At 41.5% G+C, this 25,409-nt stretch overlaps 1 protein-coding gene across 8 annotated transcripts in view; it reads right to left on the bottom strand.

Moving 5' to 3' along the window:
* MRRF (mitochondrial ribosome recycling factor) overlaps positions 1-25,409 on the bottom strand; it is a 64,576-nt gene that overhangs the window by 11,556 nt on the left and 27,611 nt on the right. For 7 of the 8 annotated variants that reach the window (XM_003264089.4, XM_030817766.1, XM_003264087.4 and 4 more), the window contains one exon: positions 20,291-20,382. The exons of the other annotated variant lie outside the window; for it this stretch is intronic. In XM_003264089.4, the coding sequence (XP_003264137.1) occupies positions 20,291-20,382 (92 nt within the window). The remainder of the gene's footprint in view (positions 1-20,290; positions 20,383-25,409) is intronic. 8 annotated transcript variants of the gene reach the window in all.

Below are 25,409 nucleotides of genomic sequence, written 5' to 3'. Positions count from 1 at the left end.
TGTTTAGGTCTCTTTTTTGTTCTGCCAAAGCATATGTCAGTATAAGGAAGGAACAGGAAAATTAAAACTTGATCCACTGATTCAAAAAACTTAATCCTGCTGAAATACTAAGAGGGGCAGAAAATAAATGAACCTAAGTCTTTAAGAAACCTCATAAACTTCTCCAGAAAGAACATACTGAAGTATTTCAATATTGCATTTCACATAATTTCAAATAGGTATCTCACTGTTTAGAAAACGCTTAATAAAAGAAAAAAATTATCTGATCAACTTTTCAGTACAATGTTATATTTTAAATGGAGGAAAAAACATATACATTTAAAAAATATAAAATAAGACTCAAAAAAATCTTAAGAATTAAAGGCTATAGAAAGAAAACAAAATCAGAATATAGGTAATTTGGCCTTAATAAAATGTATTATTTTGTATTTATTAATGCAAATGTGACATTACCACACTATTAACACCGGTTTCCACATGTAATAGTGTCCAATCATTGATACTGTCAAAAATATTTCCATTTCTGGATGCAAAGAGGCAATAATCAAAAAGATACTACAAGGAAATGGAGAGTGGGTGCAGTGAGAAGGGGGAAAGGGAGGGAGGAAGACAAACCATGTAGGACACAGGAGGGCTGAGGAGGAGAAGGGCATGTGTGTGCTGGTTCAGGGTACTGAGCTGAAAAGTATCTAAAATACAAGATCAGAAGCAGTTAGGGTGATGGCAAGGCACTGGTTTTGAAGTCAGACAGACTAGGTTCACAACTATATCTATTGCTCAGAAGTTGACTATCCTTGGGCAAGTCACTTAATCTCTGTGAGCCTCAGTTTCCTTATCTCTAAAATGAAGATTTAAAAAGACACCTTACAGGAGGATTAGGAGAAGCAGACACAACAGATAAAGTACCAATAAAGAGAGCAGCATATATAGTAGCCTTGAATAAATGTTTATGAATGTTTTAATCAAACATGTTTAATTACTTCCTCATGAAACAATGAGGGTACATCTGTTTCAGAAAAGAAACATTTTATTATGGAAATATTTTCATTCTTTTCCAAATGTGATTAATACATCTGATCATCTCCACCTTGCATTCCTGGGGTTCTGTGAGTATACATTGGAGTTTGTATTCCAGGCTTCTGAACTCAGCTGGTCAGTCCCAAGTACCCACTTTAAGTTGATGTGCATTCACCCATCAAGCACTGGCTAAGCCTCCTATGCTCTGTGCCAGATCTTGGGCCAGACCAAGGAGCTCCAGAAGAGGCAGACCTGGCCCATCTTTTCCAGAGGTTCAGACTAGTGGTGGAGATAAACTTGTCAGCCACTACTTAAAAAGAGGATGACTGTCACTAGGACAGAAGGATGGACCTACTGTGGGAGGAGCATACAGAAAACACAACACTTCTATCTTGAGATCTGAAAACTGCCTTATGGATGCACAGTAACTTGTTAGCTGCAGAAGAATGCAAAGTGCATTTTGGGAAGCACAGTGGGAGATGTAGTGGAGGGACAGCATGAAGCTGAAAAGGGTACATCCCAGTCCAATATATTCTACAGGCCTGGAGTTTTCAAATTCTTCTTTAGCCACAAACCCCTGGGTCCAAAGAAAACTGAGGCAGAGGCCCCATTTGTAAAACAGATAAAAAGAGACTACTTCAGCTGATGAGGAGGAGGGGTGGGCTCTATCCCAGGCTACAAAACTCAGATCCGACCCGACTTCTGGGCCTGCCACTTACAGGCTGAGTGACCCTATGCAAGTTATTTAAACTCTCTGAGCCTTGCTCTTCTCATTTGGAAACGGCAATTAAAAACAAACAAATGAAACAGAACCTCCCTTTCAGAGTTATTGTGAGATTTAGATGAGGTAATACATGGAAAGCATCCAGTACAAAGCCTGATAGAGAATAAACACTCAGGAAATGTAAACTGTCTCTGCTGCTGTTGTTGGTTACATTTTTGGAAGCCCCTGAAGCATCTTCAAATAATGAAAGTTTTTAATCAACAGAAATGACAGAGCAAAGATCTATGCTCTGGCAAGATGACTTTTTGAGATCTCACTGGTAATTTAACACCTCACAGACATTTTAAAATCCAAACACTCTCAGCATGTAGCCCTGAAATTTTCTCTTTTCAGTATTCATTCATTCAATCTATAGCTTCATTCAACAACTACTTACTAGGCACCTACATTATAGACATTATGACAGAAAAAAGGGAGATAGCATTAAATACACAGGAGTTTATCATCTGGCAAGGAAGGCAGTCATTACACAAACACATGCAAATTAGTAAATAAATTACAGTGGTAATATGCACCATAAAGACACACAGAGATCTATAAAAATAATTAAGTGGGGAAAGGAGTCTGCCCAACCTTTCTTTGTGGGACCCCAGGAACTAAATGTGGAGATACTGAGGCTAAGTGATATTTAAGTTGCCTAAGAGTTGGGGGGATAGTGTAAGATCATTCTCACCAGAGGGAATGGCATATATAAGAATATAGCTCTTATAGGATGAAAAAAAGGTGACAGTATAGAAAGAAGAAGGCAAAGACTATCCCAAAAGAGAAGGGTGGAGAGGCTGGCAAGAGCAAGGCTTTGTAAGCCCTTCAGTGTCATAGTAGGTCCTGGCAGATCCACTGACAGCTCAATAAACAAAATATGGTATATGCATATAATATTATTCAGCCTTAAAAAGAAGTGAGAATGTGGTATGTGCTCTCACATGGATGAAGCTTAGCATAAAAAACACTTAGCATAAAAAACATTATGCTAAGTGAAATACGCCAGACTCACAGAGACACATATTGTATGATTCCACTTACATGAAGTTCTTAAGAGTTGCCAAATTCATAGAGATGGAAAGTAGAATAGTGGTTACCAGGGGCTGGGGGAAGAGGAAAGTGGGGAGTTGTTTAAGAGGTACAGAGCTTTGGCCGGGCGCGGTGGCTCACGCTTGTAATCCCAGCACTTTGGGAGGCCGAGGCGGGTGGCTCACGAGGTCAGGAGATCGAGACCACGATGAAACCCCGTCTCTACTAAAAATACAAAAAATTAGCCGGGCGTGGTGGCAGGCGCCTGTAGTCCCAGCTACTCAGAGAGGCTGAGGCAGGAGAATGGTGTGACCCTCGGGAGGCGGAGCTTGCAGTGAGCCGAGATCGCGCCACTGCACTCCAGCCTGGGTGCCTGGGTGACAGAGCGAGACTCTGTCTCAAAAAAAAAAAAAAAAAAAAAAAAAGAGGTACAGAGCTTTGCAGGATGAAGAGCATTCTAGAGATTGCTTATACAACAATGTGAATATACTTAATGCCACTGAATGTACACTTAAAAAATGACTAAAATACAAGCCTGGACAAGTCAGTGAGACCCCATCCCTACAACACACAATAAAATCAGCCAGGTGTCATGGTATTTGCCTGTAGTCTCAGCTACTTGGGAGGCTGAGGCAAAAGGATCACTTGAGCCCAGGAGTCTGAGGCTGCAGTGAGCCATGATTATGCCACCGCACTTTAGCCCGGATGAGACAGCATGACCCCATCTTTTTTTTTTTTTTTTTTTTTGGAGATGGAGTCTTGCTCTGTCACCCAGGCTGGAGTGTAGTGGTGTGATCTCGGCTCACTGCAACCTCCACCTCCTGGGTTCAAGCGAATCTCCTGCCTCAGCCTCCTGAGTAGCTGGGATTACAGTTGCAGGCCACCATGCCTGGATAATTTTTGTATTTTTAGTAGAGACGGGGTTTCGCCATGTTGGCCAGGCTGGTCACGAACTCCTGATCTTATGTGATCTGCCTGCCTCGGCCTCCCAAAGTGCTGGGATTACAGGCGTCAGCCACCGCATCCAGCCTGACCCCATCTTTAAAAAAAAAAAAAAAAAAAGACCAAAACAGTACATTTTAAAAATGTATATTTTACATTAAAATAAGAAGAAACTTGATCAGATTTGTAGTTTGTGTAGATAGCAATATACAAACCAGATCTAGATACATGGCAAGAGTCTGACCAGGAGCCTTTAGGTAGGTAGACGGGGAGCTCAGGACCCACCCCATTGCAGTTTCTTGGCTGGGTGAGGACGCCTTTTCCGCTAGGGTCAGAGAGCCTCTAGCACAAGGCAGGGGTTTTGGCTGAGCTGGCAGGGTCATACTTTGTTTGTACAAGCTCCACCAGGCAGATCTTCCAGTAACATCCTGGATGGGGGCCTTCCTGAAAAATTCCTTGAGCATGTTCCTATGAACAATAAGCAGAGGGCATGCCCCACTGCTAACTCATACAACAGAGAATCCCACTGACTGAAATGATACTTCCTATTGTTTCAATGAGAATGCAACACATGTACAAAGCTATACACCAGGTGTATGTCAGAGGAAGCCACGCTCAGCTCAGGTAATGACAGCAAAAAAGTTGCAATGAAACAGACACTCAACTTCAGAAGGCTCTTTGGACACTTAAAGGGGGCTTTAAAATGTAGAAAGGACACAGTTAAGGGCTAAAAAGACCTAAGCTGAAATCCCAGCTCTGCCACTTGTTAGCTTCAGAACTTTGAGTATGCTATTCAGCCTCTCCAAACTCAGTTTTCTCCTACATAAAATGGGAGTAAGAATATTACAAAGAGGGTGGAAGGGAGGATTAAATGAAATAATGGGGGACAAGTACTTGGCGTGCTGTCAATATGTATGCACTGTAAGAGCTCAACAAAGGATAGCTGAGTAAATTAATCTTACGACAGAATCTCCAGGACTTCTCTCCAGGGGAGAATAGGATGTGAGTGGTGAGAGAGAAAATGGTCACAAAGGATTTAGCCACTTGGAACTTAGGCAACTGAGCAGATAGTGAGCAGAGAGAAACAGAACGGGAACAGAGGAGAGCAGAAGGCAATGGGGAAAGCAGGGGACAGAAATTCTGCTCCAGCAGCTGTGGGGAGCAGGCTAAGGAGAAGGAAGCTGCACTTTCAAGGAATGGCATATCAAGATACATTCCTGACACTGCCACTGACAGAAACCTTGCCACCTCCTCCCTGGGCTTCCGGGACTCCCCCCTACAGGAGCATGGGCCTGAAATCAGCAGCACCACGTGCCTGCTTCACTGTTTGCCAGTGGGAGCTGCCCCATGCCTTGGGGCTGCCGGTCCTGAAGGAAATGTTTTTGTTTGTGTAGCCCAGCCAGATTTCCTATGCTTCTAGGGACACCACCCTTGCCTCATCCCACTAGCCTGTTTTACATAAATAATGTCTCATAAAGACATTAGATCTTCTGTAGGTGTCCTTTTAGTCCAAGGAAATCACACATTTTGGAAGGACTTCTAACACCAGTAGTAATTTTAGTTCTCTCTGGGGACACAACTGGGCACCTGCTTTCAAAGGACTATTCTGTGACTGATGCCTGGTTAAACCAGACATACCATTCTGAAATACAGCCCAGCCTGACCAAATGAGAAAGGAGGTTGAGGTCAGGGGTCACAGCTCCACATTCCCAGCTAAGCGGTCTTAAGTCACTTGTCTTCTCTTTCCCTGTCACCACAGAAGGATGGAAACCCAAGTTTTGGGGTAAGTAGACATAACTCTCACCTCAGCTCCATCATACATGCGAAAAAGCACAAATTTGGTGGTCAAAGCAAACCTGATTTCCAATTCCAGCTCTGCCACTTACAAGTTGAGTACCTGTGGACTTTAATTTTTCCTCTCTGAATGCAAGGTTTTCAGGTGACGTGCTTAAGAGAACAGTCTCTGAAGTCAGACTGTTGGGGCTTGAGGTCCAGATCTATCAGTTTTTAGCTTTGTGGCCCTGGGCAAGTTATTTCACCTCTGCCTCAGTTTTCCCATCTGTCAAATGTGTATAATACCATTTACTTCACTGTTCTCCTCTGTTCCCATTCTGTCCCTCTTACAACAACTTAATTCTTGTGAGGATTAAACAAGTTAATAAATGTGCTGGTACATGGGATGTACTCAATAAACATTATCTGTTATTTCCTCAACTGTCAAGTGCAGGGGGATGAGGGAGGCCATACAGGATTTTTCCACAGTGTTATGAGCAAATGAGAGAAGACAACTAAAGAACTTTGCATATATAGGTAATAAACTATTTTAAGTTATCAATAATATTATTAATAAAAGTAATTGTGATGTTTCCTACTGGGGGAGAACACAGCCTCGTGGCTACAAGCCCAGGCTCTGGAGAAAGATAGCCTGTTCTTTCACTTATTAACTGTGTAACACTGGGCACAGAAAATCCCATTCCTCTGTGACTTAGTTACCTCATCTGTAAGATACAGATAACATACTGATCTCAAAAGTTGTTACGAGTATATCAGCTAATACATAAATGGCACCTGGAACAACAGTTGGCACAATGTTCCAGAAACAATGATTACATTCTTGCAATACTTACTACATGCTAGGCTCTGTTTGAGGGCCTAGGAATACAGCAATGAACAAAATTGACAAAGCTCTTCCTCTCTCCTCTCAAAGCACTCACATTCTAGTGAAAGAGAGACAGAAACAGTAAACAATTAAGTAGATAAAACAACACAAAGTGTATGAACAAAATAAAGCAAGAGAAGAAGGAGAGACCACATTATTATCATGGTAAGGCCCACTTATATTTGCCCAGCCACCTGACCCCAGTGTCATCTGCTCCCCTTCAATACTAATAATAATGATAACTGTTACAGAGCCATTGCCCTGTATCAAGCTCCGAGCTGATGCATTCTCCGTGCATTAGCTCAGTAAATCTTCATAACATTCCTATGACATTAGTGGTATTAGTACCTGGATTTTACAGATTAGAAAGTGGACAGCCTGGACAACATGGTGAGACCCCCATCTCTACAATTTTTTTTTTTTTTTTTTGAGATGGAGTCTCGCTCTGTCTCCCAGGCTGGAGTGCAGTGGCATAACCTCGGCTCACTGCAACCTCTGCCTCCCAGGTTCAAGCGATTCTCCTGCCTCAGCCTCCTGAGTAGCTGGGACTACAGGCACGTGCCACCACACCAGGCTAATTTTTGTATTTTTAGTAGAGATGGGGTTTCACCATGTTGGCCAGGCTGGTCTCGAACTCCTGACCTCTGGTGATCCACCTGCCTCAGCATCCCAAGATGCTGGGATTACAAGTGTGAGACAGAGTGCCCAGCTACAAAAGTTTTTTTAAAAAATTAGCTGGGCATAGTGGGGCATGCCTGTATTCCCAGCTACTTGAAAGGCTGAGGCCGGAAGATCCTTGAGCCCAGGAATTTGAGATGGCAGTGAGCTATGATCATGCCACCGCACCCCAGCCTGGGTAACAAAGCAAGACCCTGTCTGGAAAAAAAAAAAGTGGGAAGTGGGGGTTCAGACAGATCAAGTAACCTGCCCAAGGTCACACAACAAGTCCTTGGCAGACACAGGATTTAAGTCCAGTATAGCCTGACTCCTAAATTCCAGGCCTCCCTTGTTGGTGCTAGACAAATCTAGCAACTATTCTTATCAGTGGTGGTAATAATAGTACTACTCTCACATTAAGACCGTCTTAGATATATAATTCATGCTACTCCCCAACACGTCCAAGAGCAGTAAGGGAAGAAAGGAAATTTATGGAGGAATGCAATGGAATAGTGATCTGATCTATGGTAGTCAACCGCTAGGTACCATAAATAGGTGCATGATACAAGGCATGGAGAAGAGAGAAGGGGCAGGGACAAGAGGAGTCTGTCCTTTTGTGTGCAATTTCTGCATAAGTGTTGGTGGCAACTTGCTCTTCAGCCTATCCTCCACTTTCAATTCTTGACTGAACGTCCTTATGTGTTTCAATCGGTACATCTACGCTGGGAAGGAGCCCCATTCCACACACTTGGTACCTGCAATAGCAAGATGCACTCCTAAAAGGCCACAGGCCAGGTGGGAAGCACAACTGAGCAGAAGACAGGTGTTCAAAAACTGCATGAAGGCTTACCCAGGCCTGGAAAGTAGAAAGAAACAGTGTATTGGAACAAACCAGGAGAATGAATGACCCTGCAAACGCAGCAATGGCAAGCAGGCAGTGGGAATAAAAGGGCTAAAGCAGCAGCTGCGGTTGCTCAAATGCAGTTTGTGGCTGCCCCAGCCCAAGTCAGGTCATCTTTGAGGGTTTTTTCTTTCAATATCCCTAAAGGGTGTGTGTGTGTGTGTGTGTGTGTGTGTGTGTGTGTGTGTGTGTGTGATGTAGAAAAGGGTATTACCAGTATTTCCTGGAATGTGCAAACTATAGATACTACTCTGTAACAAGATCCACAAGACAATAAAGCAGCCAGCACATGCAGGCCACAGAACTGAAAGGAAGTAGGTTTCACGTCGGCAGCCCAAGGAGCAAATGTGATAACATGGCAAGAGCCCGGACTTTGGAAACAGACAGATTCAAGTTTGAATAACGGCTCCTTCACTTACTAATCTATGCCATGAGCAAGTTACTTAAAACTTTTGGATCCCTAGTTTCCTCCTCTGTATTAAATCCATCTCAAAAGGGCATTTCTAGGCAGCCAAAAGAACAATGCGATCACCATGAAAATACGTACACAACTTCCAGAAGCCGAGGTGAGGATTGCTTGAGCCCAGGAGCTCAAGAGGAACCTGGGAAATACTGTGGGACCTCATCTCTACAAAAAATTTAAAAATTAGCTAGGTATGGTGGCTCATGCCTGTAGTCCCAGCTACTCAGGAGGCTGAGTGGGAGGATCGCTTGAGCCCAGGAGGTCAGGGCCACTGATTGTGATTGTGCCACTGTACTCGAGCCTGAGTGACAAAGTAAGAGCCTGTCTCAAAAAAATAAAATTAAAAAGTACACAAGATATTAAGTCAAAGGGGGAAAACGAAACAAGTTGTGGTATTGTAGACATTTCATCCCACTTATGGAAACTAAATATATATATATATATATAAAATATATTTATTTAGGTTTGCATATTCATCTTTTGAAATCTGGAAGGATATACTGACAATGGTTACTTCTGGGAAGAACAACTGGGGAACAATAAATGAACTTTTCGTTATACTTCTGTAGGATCTGAATTTTTGTGATAAACGTATGTTATTTTTGCAATTAAAAAAGATGAAAGCCATATATCTGATAAGAGTCTAATATCCAGAATATATAAAGAAATCACACAACACAAGAACAAACAATCCAATTATAAAATGGGCAAAGGACTTGAATAGACATTTTTCTACAGAAGATAGACAAATGGCCAACAAGCACATGAAAAGATGCTTAGCACCATCAGTCATCAGGAAAATGCAAATCAAAACCATGATAAGATACCACTCCACAGCCTCTAGGATGATAATCATAACAAGTGTTGGCAAAGGAATGGAGAAACTGAAATCCTCATATATTGCTGGTGGGAATTTAAAATGTGCAGTCCTTGTGGAAGTTTGGAAGTTCCTCAAAAAGTTAAACATGGAGTTACCATATGACCCAGCAATTAACTGGTCATAAACCACTCCTAGGTTTATATCCCAGAGAATTAAAAGCATGTTCATACAAAAAACTTGCACAATAATGTTCATAGCAGTGGTGTTCATTTAACAGCCCCAAAGTAGAAAAAACCTAAATGGCCATCAACTGAGGAACTGATATATAAAATGCGGTACAGCCATATAATAGAATATTATTTGGCAATAAGAATGAAGTACTGACACATGCTACAACGTGAAAGAACCTTGAAAACATTATGCAAATAGAAAGAAGCCAGTCACAAAAGACCACATATTGTGTGACTCCATTTACATAAAATATTCAGAACTAGGAAACCCACAGAGATAGAAGAGTGGATTAGTAATAGCCTATAGCAATCCCTAGGAGAAGGTTCTGGGGTGAAAGTAAGGAGTGACTGCTGGTGGGTAGAGTGTCTTTTTGGGGTGATGATGAAAATGTCCTAAAATGGATTGTGGTTATAACCGGTTGCACACCTCTATGACTATATAGTACTAAAAACCATTGAGTTGTACACTTTCAATGGGTGAATTATATTTCAATGAAGGTGACAAAAATGCCATATGCCTATCTAGTTCTCATCATTGAACAATACTTGTATCCTAGGTAGAAAGCTTGATGACAGGCAGCATGCCTCATGGCAGCAGAGACAGACAATACTCCCCCATAACAGTTAATAATCACCATGCAGGCCAGGCACGGTCTTATGCCTGTAATCCCAGCATTTTGGGAGGCCAAGGCGGGTGGATCACATGAGGTCAGGAGTTCAAGAGCAGCCTAGGTAACATGGTGAAACCCGTCGCTACTAAAAATAAAAAATAAAAAAAAAATTAGCCGGGCGTGGTGGCACATGTCCGTAGTCCCAGCTACTCAGGAGGCTGAGGCAGGAGGATCACTTGAACCTGGGAGGTGGAGGTTGCAGTGAGCCGAGATCACGCCACTGCACTCCAGCCTGGGCAACAGAGAGAGACTGTATCTCAGAAAGAAAAAAAAAAATCACCATGCAGAAAAGTCATAGAATACTCAGTAACAATGGCTAACCCAATCATGACAATTTAAAAAATAATATTAACTCTCATTTACTGAATTTCTTTCCTTTCTTCACTGGTGTCAGACCTATACTGCTGTCTGAAGGTTCTCCCTGTCTACTCCTGTTCTCTTCTCCCCTCTATCCTTCACAGGAGCTTCTCTCAACAAATCTTCACAAAAGTAAATATTCTATGATCCCATTTTTAGGTGAGGAAACCAAGGGTCAGAGAGTTGAAATAAGCAGCCTAAAAGCACAAACCTCTTTCTCCTGGTTTTCTTTTTAGAGTTTTTCTGACTGCCACCTTGGCTCCTGCAGCTGTCAACTGCAGCTCTCCCTAGCTACACAGCTTCCCCCTCTACATTTACCTCAGCCTGGGGACCATCTTGCCCTGCCTTACCCATTCGTGAGAAACTGCACATCAGCATATGAGGGATGGGGGGTGGGGGGAACAAACAAGTGAGAAAGAATTTAGGCTGAGGAACTATAACTCAGGGCTTTTTTACTGTTATCCAGGACACTCCCTGGTCTCAGTGGCATTCTCCTTCCTATCAACTTGGAACAAAGTCTGGGGGAAAGAGCCTAGTCTAGCCATAAAGTCTATCATCCCCAACAATGCCCAGAGGAAAATGACGATAGCAATTATCTAATGATCTTGAAGCTTTAGGAAGCAGTTCAGTGGGCTGAGAGTGCCAAGGACAGCCAAGGCTTCTTGCCTTTTTCAGGAACGTAAAGAAATTCTCACGCCATAGGCAGGACTAATCACCAGATTTTCTTATTTGGGATATGCCTTCCAGGAGGTCTTGCTCACACATAACTCATATTCAAAGAACAAACCAAGTGCTTATTAACAATCAAACTACAGTATGCCCAAGCAACTTAAATTCCAAGATACTTCCAACATAATGACTCAACTCCTCCCATCTGTAAAAATGGAGGAAAAGATAGGGGAAAAAAAGAACATGGGGCTTCAGGAAGGGGGTTAGTGAGGAGGAGAAGGAAGGAGGGCATTAAGGACTAAAAGAGAAATCAGCAAACAGAAATAAAATATTACTTATTAGTTTTACTCCCAAATAATCAGGAAAAGGACATTTCCAAGAACTCCTTAACCAGGAGGATTAGATAATAACAAATACTCTAAGATAAAGGAATTAAAATTTAAGTACCTATGACATGCCAGGATTCATACTATGAGCTTCACATATAATATCCTATTACTCTTCAAAACCACAAATACTATTCCCATTTTACAGATAAGGAGGCTGAAGCTTCAAAAAATTAAGCAACTTGCCCAAGTTCACTGCAGTGGGCATGAAGGTATGCTGCTCAGATTACCCTCCAGGAGAACCTGCTGTGAGGGGTACAGTTGCCTGACAGCTTCCAGCCCCCACACCTTCGGATCCACTGTGACATTCCTGCTGAGATCACATTGAGGCCACATCCACTGGGCTTCTCCCAGTCAATGACCATGCATGGCAGAGGTACTAGAGCCAGGTTCTTATGCCCAAATGGGGCTGCTGTAGGGGTAATCTTTGCTCAGGAATGCCCCATCAGCCTGGCTCATAATGCAGTGTGAGTCTCCCTCCCCAAAACCCTCTTCCTTCCCTTTCTCCACCAGTATCACACCTGCACTAGGTCTACTCCTGCTCCCTCTCCCCTTTGTCTTTCACAGACATCTCCTGCACATCTAATTCCATCCTGGCATCTGTTTCTCAGAAGACCCAAGCTGACATACCCACAGTGACAGAACAGGGATTTGAACCCAGGTCTGTCTAACCCCAAAGCCCATCAATCTCTGTCTAACCACAGAGACAGATTAATTGATCAATAAATTATGTTGCTAAGTCTAATAATCTCAGATCTTACCTTCTTTGACCCCATCACTCCCTCCCCTCTTTGAGATACTTTCTTCACTTGGTTTCCAGGACCCTACACTTTCCTAGTTCTCCTCCTACCTCACTGGCCACCTGTTCTCAGTCTTCTTTGCTGGTTCTTCCTCATCTCTCTGATCCCCAAACCCTGAAGTGTCCAAGGCTTAGTCTCCAAACCTCTTCTTTTCATTATCTATATTTACTCTCTAAAGTAATCTCATCTAATTTCGTGGCCTCCTTTACAAGTTCATGATTCCCAAATTTATCTCTCTAGCCCACATCTGTCCTCTGAACTTCAGGTCCATATATCCAACAGCCTACTTGACCTCTCCAATTAGACGTCCAGTAGCACCTGAAAATAAATATGGACAAAATCTTCTCTTCCGCCAGGTGCAATGGCTCACGCCTGTAATCCCAGCACTTTGGGAGGCTGAAGTGGGTGGATCACTTGAGGTCAGGAGTTTGAGATCAGCCTGGCCAACATGGTGAAACCCTGTCTCTACTAAAAATCCCAGCCTTCCGAGTAGCTGGGATTACAGGCGCATGCCACCACGCCTGGGTAATTTTTGCATTTTTAGTAGAGACAGGGTTTCACCATGTTGGCCAGGCTGGTCTCAAACTCTTGACCTCAAGTGATCTGCCCACCTCAGCCTCTCAAAGTGCTGGGATTACAGGTGTGAGCCACCGCACCCTGCCCTCATCTTCTATTTCTCTTTTCCTCACTCACTCTGCTACAGGCACATGAGCCCTCTTGCTGTTCCTTGAACATCCCAGGTAGACTCCCACCTCAGGGCCTTTGCACTTTCTGTTTCCTCTGCCTCAGTGCTGGATACAGGCATGGTTTGTTCTTGTACATCCCTCAATTCTCTGCAAGTATCACCTTCCTCTGAATACTTCATGAACATCTACTTAGTAATGAACCACCACTATCCCCACCTTCACAGCATCCTTTATTTCCTTTTACTGCCTTATTTTTCTCTACAGAGAGAAAAATATGACCATCCGACACACACAAACTATATGTGTGTGTTGTTAACCATCTCCTCAGTAGATGTTCCATTAAGGGAAAAGGTTTTGTCTGGCTTATTCACTACTTTATCATCAGTGTCTAACATTATGCTTGGCATATAATTGGTACTCAATAAATGTCTGTTGAGTAAATCTATGAATGTCCTAGAAGTTTTACATTTCAGCATAAAAACTCTATATCCTTATAAAAGCAGACATGTGGTTGTCCGGGACCAGAGGAAGAGGATTGAAGACTGATATGCAAAGGGGCAGAGGAGAATTTTTTGGGGTGACTGAACTGCTCTATATGTTGATTGGGGTCATAGTTACAGAGACACATATATCTGTCAAAAGCCATCATCACATATACTTGAAATGGATTCATTTTATTGTATGTAAGTTATACCTTGATAAAGTTGAATAAAAATAAATAAATACCCTGTATTCCAGTGGTAGACAAGTGGCAGACAAGTTCACTGTGAGATTAGGCATCCTGACTTGAGCTTTGTAAATTATGTTCCACATAGTTTGGGTTATTATATAATTAAACTTAAAAATGTCAATTGCTGTCCTTTGCTACAAAAACGAAGAAGCAAACACAAAACAAAAACAGAAAGTACTCTCAGAAGTCCATGGATGCAAGAATACAGACTTACAAGTAAAACAGACCCAAGTTTGAATCCTGCTCAACTCTACCTTTACTAGCTGAATGAACCCAAGCAAGTTATCTAACAACTCAGGCTGACTTCGCTCATGTATAAAAAACAGGGAACAGAATGAGTTCAATCATAGATTATAGAGCCTAGAATACAGTATGCACTCAGTAAACAGTCACTTTCCTTAATATTATTATTGCCATACAGTGAGCCAGGGGAGGCATTAAAATATCAATCGTATTTCCTAAAAGAACACCATCAAGTTTGGGTCTAAGTACCAACAGAGGGGTCACTTGGGTGTGTTGCAGATGGTTTTCTGGCCCTGAAATGTCCATGTCTCTAAGAAGCGCAGTACTATGCAGTGATGTTGCAAACAAGCACTCAACCAAGGGCAAGAGCCACAGCATCCTCCACATTCTGCATTCACTTCTTTCCCAATTACAGTCCCCATGCCACCACTTGCCACTCCCAGCAGAACAGGAAGTAGGCCTTAGAAAATCATTGAGACATGGTTAGCAAAAGAGAAAAAATTTAAACTAAGATACTTGACACTTGGGAACTGGTTAATGTAAGTGTAAAATGCAAATAGTACACCTTTGGAAAAAGAGTGAGGAAGAATTCTCACAACAGAGAGCAATGATGGCACACTGTTAAGTTTTTTTTTTAGGTACAGAACACTATGTATAGTATAATCCCGTATCATTACAAGAAAAATGAAGGAGATACCAGACGTATGCTTGACTTTGCATTGGAAAAAATCTAGAAAATCAAGGTACTAAAAGTGGTTCCCTAAGGAGAAAAGGATGGAGGCATTTTCTCTTTTTTTTTTGAGACGGAGTCTCACTTGGTCGCCCAGGTTGGGGTGCAACGGCATGATCTCGGCTCACTGCAACCTCCACCTCCCAGGTTCAAGCGATTCGCCTCAACCTCCTGAGTAGCTGGAATTACAGGCGCACGCCACCATGCCCAGCTTATTTTTGTATTTTTAGTAGAGATGGGGTTTCACCATGTTGGTCAGGCTGGTCTTGAACTTTTGACCTTGTGATCTGCCTGCCTCGGCCTCCCAAAGTGCTGGGATTACAGGTGTGAGCCACCGTGCTTAGCCTCATTTAAGTATTTCATGTAATTTTATTTAAAATAAAGCCAACAGAGACGCTGATGAAGGAATAGGAAGACAATCAAGGAAAGATGCAAGCTTGGTGAGGAATGAGTCAATCACATGTCGTTTTGTTTCCTGGGTGAATTCATAGTTTCCTTATAGCATTATTTAAAGCCAGGCATGAACTCAGCAATCTCAAACCAAAGCATCACTATTCTACTTAGTATGGTTTTCCCACAGATATTTGGTAAAACAATGAGTAAGGGAGTGTATTCTTATTTGTTTATTTGTTTAAGGGCATAATGATGATGTGAATAAGGTGGAGACAGAAAACTGGCCTGAACAAAATGAACCCCCGATCAAAACTTTTCAGGGCCCCTGATTAAGGAGTGAAAAGACTGATATTCCAGATAAATCTTCTATCAGGAGACAGGAATGGGAAGAAAGGCAGTGACAAAGACCCCAATTCTAACCCTGCTTCTGCCACTTACTAGCTATCTGATATTGGGCATCAACTTCTGTGAGCTTCAGGACTCTCATTGGTCAAATGAGCCTAAAATAGTCTCTTCACCACATAGCACTGTAAGAATTTGGGAAGAAATTGTAAAGTGTTCAGCCCAGCACTTCCAGGCATTATACCTCTAGTTTAGGTGGTTGATAAATGGTACCTAAAATGTAATTACATGAACTGGAAAAATAGAAGAAACTATTTCAGTATATCTCCATTAACAGGAATGTTCCAAAAAAACCAATCCAGTTGACTAACTTATCTAAATAAAAATCACTGCCAGAGAAGCAAACAAAAGCTATCCACATTGTCAGTGGGAAAAGATACAATCCAGAGCCTCTAAGACTCAATGGTTATTTACCTGAGGAGACAGCCGCGATAAAAAAAAAACTCGCACACAGCCATGCAGAGCTAAGTCTCAGAGGCTGTAAAAAGAGGTCTTGATGATAAGGACCACTCAGGCTCCAAGCCTGGCCTGTTATTGATTTAGGATTTATCTTTTACCTACTTCCCCAAAAGATCAGAGGCAGATTATAGTTAAGAGTCACATACTCAGTAGACTCATTTAAATAAGAATATAAGAATCAGAGGAATGTAATGAGGGTGAAGTAATAGGTGAGATCTGCTTCAATTGAAAATAAAATTTAGTTCTGGGTATCCAGAGTTAAGGCAAAAAAGCAAACCTATAGACTATCATTAGGCAGTGGAAGAATCAGGATCAATCAGAGGAGGCAAATTTTCCTAGAACTAAACTCAAACTTTTATAATCGGAAACTAATCTTAGGGGCCAGGCACAGTGGCTCACACCTGTAATCCCAGCACTTTGGGTGGCCGAAGTGGGCAGATCACTGGAGGTCAGGAGTTCGAGACCAGCCTGGCTAACATGGTGAAACCCCGTCTCTACTAAAAATACAAAAATTAGGCAGGCATGGTGGTGGGCGCCTGTAACCCCAGCTACTTGGGAGGCTGAGGCAGGAGAATTGCTTGAACCTGGGAGGCGGAGGCTGCAGTGAGCCAGGATCGCACCACTGCACTCCAGCCTGGGCGACAGAGTAAGACTCCAACTCAAAAAAAAAGAAAAAAGAAACTGATCCTAAGAATGTATGCTTCCTATTTCCCCTACCCCTCAAAGTCCCAACTTGAGATTTGATGTGTTATTTTCCTCCTCACAGAATTACCAGCTGTGTGACCCAGAACCAATGCCTCACCTGTCTGAATCTCATTTTCTTCATCCCTAAAAAGGAATGATGTTCCTATCTGTGAAAGGGGATGATGGAAATAGCATATTTGCTAGCATTAATTGGGTGCTTACTAAGCATCAAAAGCTTCATGGACATTATCTCACTGAAATTTCCCAATAAGCATATACGGCAAGTCCTGTAAATTATCATTTCACAGATGAGCTGCCTGAGATTCACAGAGGCAGAGACAGGTGCCACTGTCACATAGCTAAAAAGCAGGAAATGCTGGAACTCAATTTCATGCTTACGTGACACCAATGCAAAATTTAACCATTATACTTTTCTGCTTTCCTGAATATGTAAGGCACCTAACCATTCCTGGCACATAGTAGGTGCTCAACCTATTAGTTCCCTTCCTCCCTCCATCCTTTTCTCCTAAAATTATATAATATGTAGAAAACTAAAAGTTTACTGAAGTAATATCTTATGTTTATATAGTTTAAGGAAATCATACCACTTAATTTATTTTCTCTATTAATCTCACCACATCTCTGCTTATCATTATGCACTAACCTATTTTACAAATAAGGAACTAGAAGGCAGCAAGCAACTAGGGCGATGTGCCCAGAGTCATATGGAAGTCACTGCTAAAACCAAATAAAAACCTCGATCCTCTTACTTATAAATCAACCTTTATCCTCTCACATAACACAGCCTCCATAATAAAGAACAGATCATTCATTTTTTATCTGGAAAACTACCAAACATTATAATTCAGTAAGGGGCCTTCATGACCCCACTACCTTGTCAAAGGGAAGAAAGTATATAAAAAACAATGTTTGCAGGAGCAGACGGTTTTGGTCCATCAACTTTCTCTTGGATTACACCCATTAACCAAAATAAAATAATGTAAAAAATAATGTAACAGATCCTCATATCTTTGGAAATTTGAGTTAAACTCACTTATCTTACAAACTTACATACAACGCACCAACAGTGATCATTTACTCCTGCGGGGCTGCAGAAATGCATGTTATGTCAACCAGATCTTTGAAAGAAAAATGTGATACACAACTGAGTCACCCTAAGAAGAATCCAAATCAGCAATGAGCATTTCATAGCACAAATTCACAGCCCCACAGTATTCTGGAGCTTCAGAAAGGACCTGGCCAGCCACTAAAAACAACCCCTTCATCTGATATGTGAGGAAGCCAAGGCTCAGGGAGGTTAAATGGCTGTCCAAGGTTTCACAAACAGGACAGCAAAAACTAGAAAATAAGCCTGCTGACTACTATCTATTACCCTTGTAAATCTTGCTTCTAATGTCCATGCGTACATTTAGCACTTTCCAGAATTACGCATCTACACAGAAAACGCAGGAGAAAGGTAATAGAAAAACTCAGGCTTCGAATCCTGACTGCTATTTACAGGTCATGGGATCTTGGGCAAGTCCCTTAATTTCTCTGAACTTCACGTTTTTCATCTATAAATGTGGGTCCTAGTAATTTCCACAAGTAAGCTGGAGGCAATACAAACAAGAGGCCTGGCACACAGCCTGTGAGCTCCATGAAGGCATACACCACGTCTATACATCCCCAGCACAGAGCCTGGCACATATACATTCTCAGAATATTCACTGAGCAAATCAACGAACTTGCCAAACAAACTTGAACTATCTGGTTCAAGCATAAGGACTTGAACCCAGGTCTATCTGCTTCTTAAACGTTAGGTTATATCGTTCCCAATTCACAGGATTTCAAAGCAGAGTGTTAATTCAGCCTCACAGAGTACTGAGAACACAATGGAACAAGACAGCTATTTTCTGGCCACGAGGCAGGAAAAAGTTCAGTGTGGAAGGTTTCTGGACTCCCCGTGTTGGGATTGATTCTTGTTGTTTGCATGGGTATGGGTGCATCGTAAGGCTTTGGTATCAACTAAACCTGGGTTTGGGTCCCAGCTTCAGCACAAGCTGTGTGGCCTCAAAGATATGAGCCTAAATTTCCATAACCAGGAAAAAACCTACTTTACAGGGATTAAAGACAAATGAGGCAATATATGTAAAGGAATACAGGATAATGTGTGGCACAAAAAGACACTCAACTAGTGTTCAACTCCATTTCCCTTTTAGTTATCTGGAAGCTTTGTTCATTAGGTCTTTGTTCAAATGTCCCTTTCTTCTTGACCCTCCCTATCCATAATAAAAGCCCCAAATCTCCCTATCCCCTTACTTTGCTTGTTTTTCTTCATTGTCCTATCACTTGACATTCCATTACGTACTTATTTACTGTGCCTATGCAACTATCAGGGAAGCCCAAGGAAGAGAGGGATTTTTTGTTGTTTGTTTTGTTTACTGCTATATTCCAACAACTAAGAAAGTATCTGGCATGTCATTAGTGCTTAATAAATATTTGTTGAAAGACTGAACGAGTTAATTCAACACTTATTTGGGCCTTGCTATATATAAGGCACTGTGTAGGAATAGGGATTTAAATCTTTTGCTATGGAATCTGAGAAGATGTGTCTCACCTGGACTGCTGCAGGTGCCTCCTAACTGTTCTCCTTGTGTCCACTTTGTCCCCCTACAGTCCATTTGTTAAACCAGCAGTCAGAGAGACCCTCACATAGTCAACATCAGATCAGGTCATTCCCCTGCTTAAATCCCTCCACTGACTTCCCATCACAGTGAGAATAAAGCCCAAACACTCACCATGACTTATAAAGCCTAAACCATCAGCCTCTACTGACTAGTCCAACCTCCTCTTCTACCATCCTCTCCCTGCATTTCGCACACACTGGCTTTTTTCTTTCTCAAAAAGGCCAAAGTCTTGTATTTTCTCTTCTTTTTTTTTTAATTTAAAAATGAACATTTTTATTCACTTAAAACTTTAAGTTCTATATATTTATATAATTAACAATATTCTGTTCTCAGCCTAAAATTCTTCAACTAGCAAGAACTAATGTAAAAAAAAAATAGCTCTGCAAAGAATATAAGTTACAGACTACCAGTGTCAAGGTCTTTTAAAACTGGAGGCCTTTCTGCTTGCTGTTCACTCTGCCCAAAATGCTCTCCCCTAGTCTGGTTCTTTCTCAGCATTTAGCTCTTAGCAAAAATGCTACCTGCATAAAGAGTCTTCTCAGGCTAAAGGTGCCCCTGCCACCATCATCCTTACCAAGTCACTCTCTATTGGATCCCACTGCCTTTTCTTTCCTCATAGCATTTCATTATCTGGAATGACTTTATTTGTCCTATCTTCCCAACCAGAATGTAAACTATGTAAGGACAACAAATTCTCAAGCTTACTGCTGCAAACCTCACATCTAGTACATAACAGGCACTCAATAAGTATTTCTGAATCAGTAAAGTGATCTCAAAAGATGTCTGCCAGGGTGAAAGGTGCAGGTAAGGTATGTTATTGGCCTAACGGTATAGTAGGGTGTTTGTTGGCTTCCTTCCAAGGACGACCACCCCATTTCATCAAAATATGTGAATTTCAGCCAAACTTACTGGGGAATGGGTACCCGAATTAGCGTCCCTTCCACTTCTGGGTTCAGATTCATTCCACTTTCTCTTATAGCCTTGATAGCTGCAGCTGTACACTGAAAACCAGATCAAAAGGTAAACAGAATTAGTAAATAATTATTACCAGATGCAAGCCCTCTGTCGATAACTGGCAACCCATCTTGGCAGAACATGGAAACATTTAGTTCTGTTACCAGTAAGATCAGGAAGTTACATTGGTGTAGAGTGCTTTGATCAAGCTGAATAGCAAACTATGTCCACTCCTGGTACCACTGTACTGCAGGAGGAAAAAAAGAAAGAAGAAAAAATAAAAAGAAAACAGCTCTGCTTCTTTGAAAAGATTTCAATGGTTTGAGGCAACACAGATCAAAACCACAATAAATCCTCAAGGGAGGGGGGCTGGTCTCTGCAAAGATTGGTGTAAAGACAGATGAAAGATTTCATACGTAAAAAAATCCAGTTGACATTTTACACTCAAAATATACCAGTGCCGATTTGGAATGAGTAAATAAATTTAACTCATTCACATCTGCATTCACACCAAACTCAACTCATATTTTGGAATGAGCAATGACTCTCTGCTGGAATATGCTCCCGCAAAGGTAATGAGGTATACTAGTTTAAAGCATGGGCTTTGGAGTCAGAAAGATCTCCGTTCACATCCCAGCTCTGGTAACCATATGACCCTGGGCATATGCTTGACCTCTCTGAACCTGTATTTCGTCATCTGAGACCATGTGGTACCTAAACCTCAGAGAGGTAGTGAAATAACATGAGCGATGCATCTTGCTCTGTGCCTGGGACATAGTAATACTCAGGCAAGCGCGGTTACATAAACATATTATATACATTTATTATATAAAGGTAAGAATGCATAAAACTCCCAAACAAGGTGGAGCTGATGTACTGCTATCCTGCCCAACATCCTTCAGGGGCTTCTCTAACAGTTTGCTCACTAATGTGCCAGCTAGCACACTGGCACACTCATTTCCCAAAGTGTCTCACCTCACACTCAAGCAACATTATAACTACACCTGGTATGCAATCCTAGAGATCCTTTCATTGGCATGACAATGTGGAACTCATGAAAACAAAGCCTCTGACATTTTCAATAGAATTTTAGGCTTGACCAGAGACAATCCACATCACTTGGATTCAAAGGCCAATCAATGCCGGGCGCGGTGGCTCACGCTTGTAATCCCAGCACTTTGGGAGGCCGAGGCGGGTGGATCACGAGGTCAGGAGATCGAGACCACAGTGAAACCCTGTCTCTACTAAAAATACAAAAAAAATTAGCCGGTTATGGTGGCGGGCGCCTGTAGTCCCAGCTACTCAGAGAGGCTGAGGCAGGAGAATGGCATGATCCCGGGAGGCGGAGCTTGCAGTGAGCCCGAGATTGCGCCACTGCACTCCAGCCTGGGCGAAAGAGCGAGACTCCGTCTCAAAAAAAAAAAACCAAAAAACAAAGGCCAATCAATTCCTGCACTTGAGCTCCTCCTAGACTTTCTAATTTAAATGAATGGGGGTTGATACACACCTATTTTACTTTTCTAGGTTCTCTGCCCATAAAACTCATTCATTTCATTTTTAAATAACCTTATTGCTACAGCTACCTGAGGTGTTACTATAAGGTCACAAAGACAAACCAGAACTTCCACATACACATGAAGAATCCTCTTGGGAGGCTGTACACAGAATCTAACATTGTGGCCACTACCTAAAATAGTACATTCTTAAAATAGTACCTCTGGCCACAGATTATCAGAGCTGGAAGGGATCTCTGACATAACCAAGTCTCTTCATTATGTGAACAGGAACTTGTAGAATAGGGTCACACCCCCAAGAGTAGACATGGTCTTCCCTGACAGCCCAAGAGAGATGGTTTGAGGACCCCCATCCATCAAACTTCCAGTTACTGGCAGAGTTAAGAGGAGACTGAATAGGGATTTAATCCAATGATGCTGCTCTGCCTTTACTTTTTTCCAAATCCCCAAGCTCAATGCATTCAGTAATTATAACATTAAGGATTTGATTTTTCTTTTCTTTTTCTTTCTTTTTTTTTTTTTTGAGACAGGGTCTCACTGTGTCACTTAGGCTGGAGGGCAGTGGCATAATCACAGCTCACTGCAGCCTTGACCTCCCAGGCTCAGGTGACCCTCCACCTCAACCTCCCAAGTAGCTGCAGGAGGAAAAAAAGAAAGAAGAGCTGGGACTACAGGTCTGCACCACCATGCCTGGCTAATTTTTGTATTTTTCATAGAGATGGGATCTCACCATGTTGCCCAAGTTGGTCTCAAACTCCTGGGCTCAAGCGATCCACCCACCTCAGCCTCCCAAAGTGCTGGGATTTTATAAGCACGAGCCACCACGCTTTGCCTGATATTTTTCTTAAATAGCCAAATTTAATTTGGAATTATGTTTGCGGTATAAAGGTTATACTCAAGGTAATAAAAGAGCTGAATAAATAAAATTAATTTTTCTCTGCAAAAGAAATGCCATCTTCCTTAAAAAAAAACACAGATTCTAAAGTTAACAATAAAGAGAGAATCTCCACTGTGAAGGGGTAGTCCATTCTCAAGTCTTTCAATCCTCTACTATAGCTTCTCATGAATGACTGATAATCACTACTGTAACACCCCATCACCACTACTTCCCTTTCACAAGCTGACCCAAGTGTTTCCATACAACCTTCCCCTACAGGCACTAGGGCACCGACTACTGACACCAAGCTGGGCAGGAACTATGCTTCAATATTTATATCTTCCCAGTACAAGTTAGAGTGCCAGGTACATGGTTAAGTGCTCAGTAAAAGCTTGTTGATTGAATATATTAGTGATCTGGTTCAGATGTATTAGAAAAACTCACTTCCTTTACCTCGTGTATGTAACAGCTCAAAATCTTATTTTATACTTAAACTTTTCTGTATCTTTTCATATGCAGAAAAATCATGAATCAAAGTTTCATTTTACAAAGAAACCTACTCAATTCTACATGTATTTTCCTTTGACATGGTAGGACACAGAACCTCAGGGAATTAGTCATGTTCTCATATGACATCTGAAAAACTCTTTAGTTCAGACTAAAGAGGCATACATTCCTATAGACTTTCCATCTCTTATGCATCATCCCTTCACTGAAAGGATGCTCAACAGTATCACAAGGCAAACAGGTTGCTCTCAAATGATGACATAACTAACTGGTTGTGGCTGCTTGGAGTACTGTGTTGAGAAAGATCACAAATCTCATCTGGGGGTCAGGCAGAGAAGAGTGATGTGATCAATTAGTAGCATCTGCCTTTGTTATTCTAAGCTAATCTGTGCTAAATAACAACAACAACAAAATACGACTTTTGTAGACAGGTGAACAAGTCCTTGAAAATTTAGATTCAAGTCAACTCTGCTAGTGCCCTATCAATTACTGGCCTTCCATTTTCTTCATATCCCAGTAAGTCCTTAGAATGTAAAGTCTATGAAAGTAGACACATAGTCTGTCTTAATAATCAGTGAATTCCCAGCACCTCAAATAGAAACTAATCACTTGTAAGGACTCAAAAAATATGTGCTGAATTAACAAATGAATGGTTAAAGGAGCACAGGCTTCTTCATGTCCAACAGAGATATGTTCAAATACTGGCTCTGTCACAACAGTGTGAACCTAGTGGAAATACTTTACTTCTTTGAGTCTCAGTTTCCTCATCTATAAAATGAAATAAATAATGCCCAATTTTACAGAGTACCTGTACTGATCATATGAAACAAAACATGAGAAAGAGACTAGCAACAAAGGAGACAATCAATACACATTCATTTTCTTCCTTCCACAAGAGCAATAATGGTGCCTGCAGAGTTGTGTATGGTTTTTTATTTTTATTTTTTTTCATTTGCCTTGTTTTGTTCAAATCATGCTGTGGTTTTTATTCCCTTCTTTTCTTTCCCATCATTAACTCTAGCTGCAGGCAAGTTTATGGAAGGCAGCAACTATGTGTATCATTTATCAAGCAGGACACATGTTAAACAAATGCAACACAGTTTTCTGTCTTCAATGCATTCAAAAAGATTATGCATGTAAATCTCCATCGTGTCACTTACAGCATGACACGGAAATGCTCAGGTTTGGAAAGAAAGCCAACTGTATGTGAAACAGAAAGAAATTACATAAACACAGAGAGGATTAGCTCAGCATTTTAAAGCTATGAACCTGGGTACTCTACGGTCAGCTTCGAAGCTGGAGGAAGGAAATCTTTAGTTAGAGCTATTCGTTTAATGTATACAACAGATGAGATAAAGGAATTCAAAAGACAATGTAACTCACACTTCCTCATTCTGTCCCTGTAAATGAACCTATCTACTGATATACTTGTAAGGATTTTTTCAAAACCCATGGAATTTCAACTTGAACAAATGGCAAAGATGTCTGAGTTGAAAAATGAAGATATACCGCAACTTCCTAAGAAAAAATTAAGCTGTTAATATCTCCTCCTGCTTCATAAGATGCTCTGGTGGCCAATCAGGTGCTTCTTCTGTGAATGCCATTTGATATTTAATAAAAGAAGTGGCTGGCTCTGAAAAGCAATCTGCCTGATGAGGTCTTCAAGCTGTGTAATTAGGAGGCTATTCCCTAAATTGGCCCTCAGTGCCTATGGGATTAGATGAACAAGGAGGAGAGGCCTCAGTGGTTCAGAGGGGGCCAGAAAGAGAAAGAGTTGACAGTTCCCTTTTCATCAATTTCTCTGTTTCTCACTAACACCAGAAATGAGTGCCTCCCTTTTGTCAACCTAATAACAGGTATTCATCCATTCAAGGAAAATTTACCAAATGGTTCCATGTGCCAGGCACTGTGTTTGGTGTTGGACACAATAAGCAAATTAGACATTCTTACATTCGAAGCTTACACTCTAGTAAAAGTGAGATGAAAAATAAATGCGTACACAAATATATACTAGTAATAAGTGCAAGAAAGAAAAGAATTGTGCTGTATAGAAGAATTTAGTGTGGAAGAATAATTTAGATTGGAGAGCTCAGGAAAGGCTTCCTTAAGAAAGTGACATTAAGCCATGATCCAAAATGTAAGTAGCAATTAGCCATGCAAAAGTGTTCCATGCAAT

Source organism: Nomascus leucogenys, chromosome 8, assembly GCF_006542625.1.
Source record: "Nomascus leucogenys isolate Asia chromosome 8, Asia_NLE_v1, whole genome shotgun sequence".
Classification (NCBI taxonomy): Eukaryota; Metazoa; Chordata; class Mammalia; order Primates; family Hylobatidae; genus Nomascus; species Nomascus leucogenys.
This window is presented reverse-complemented; position numbering and strand designations above follow the sequence as displayed.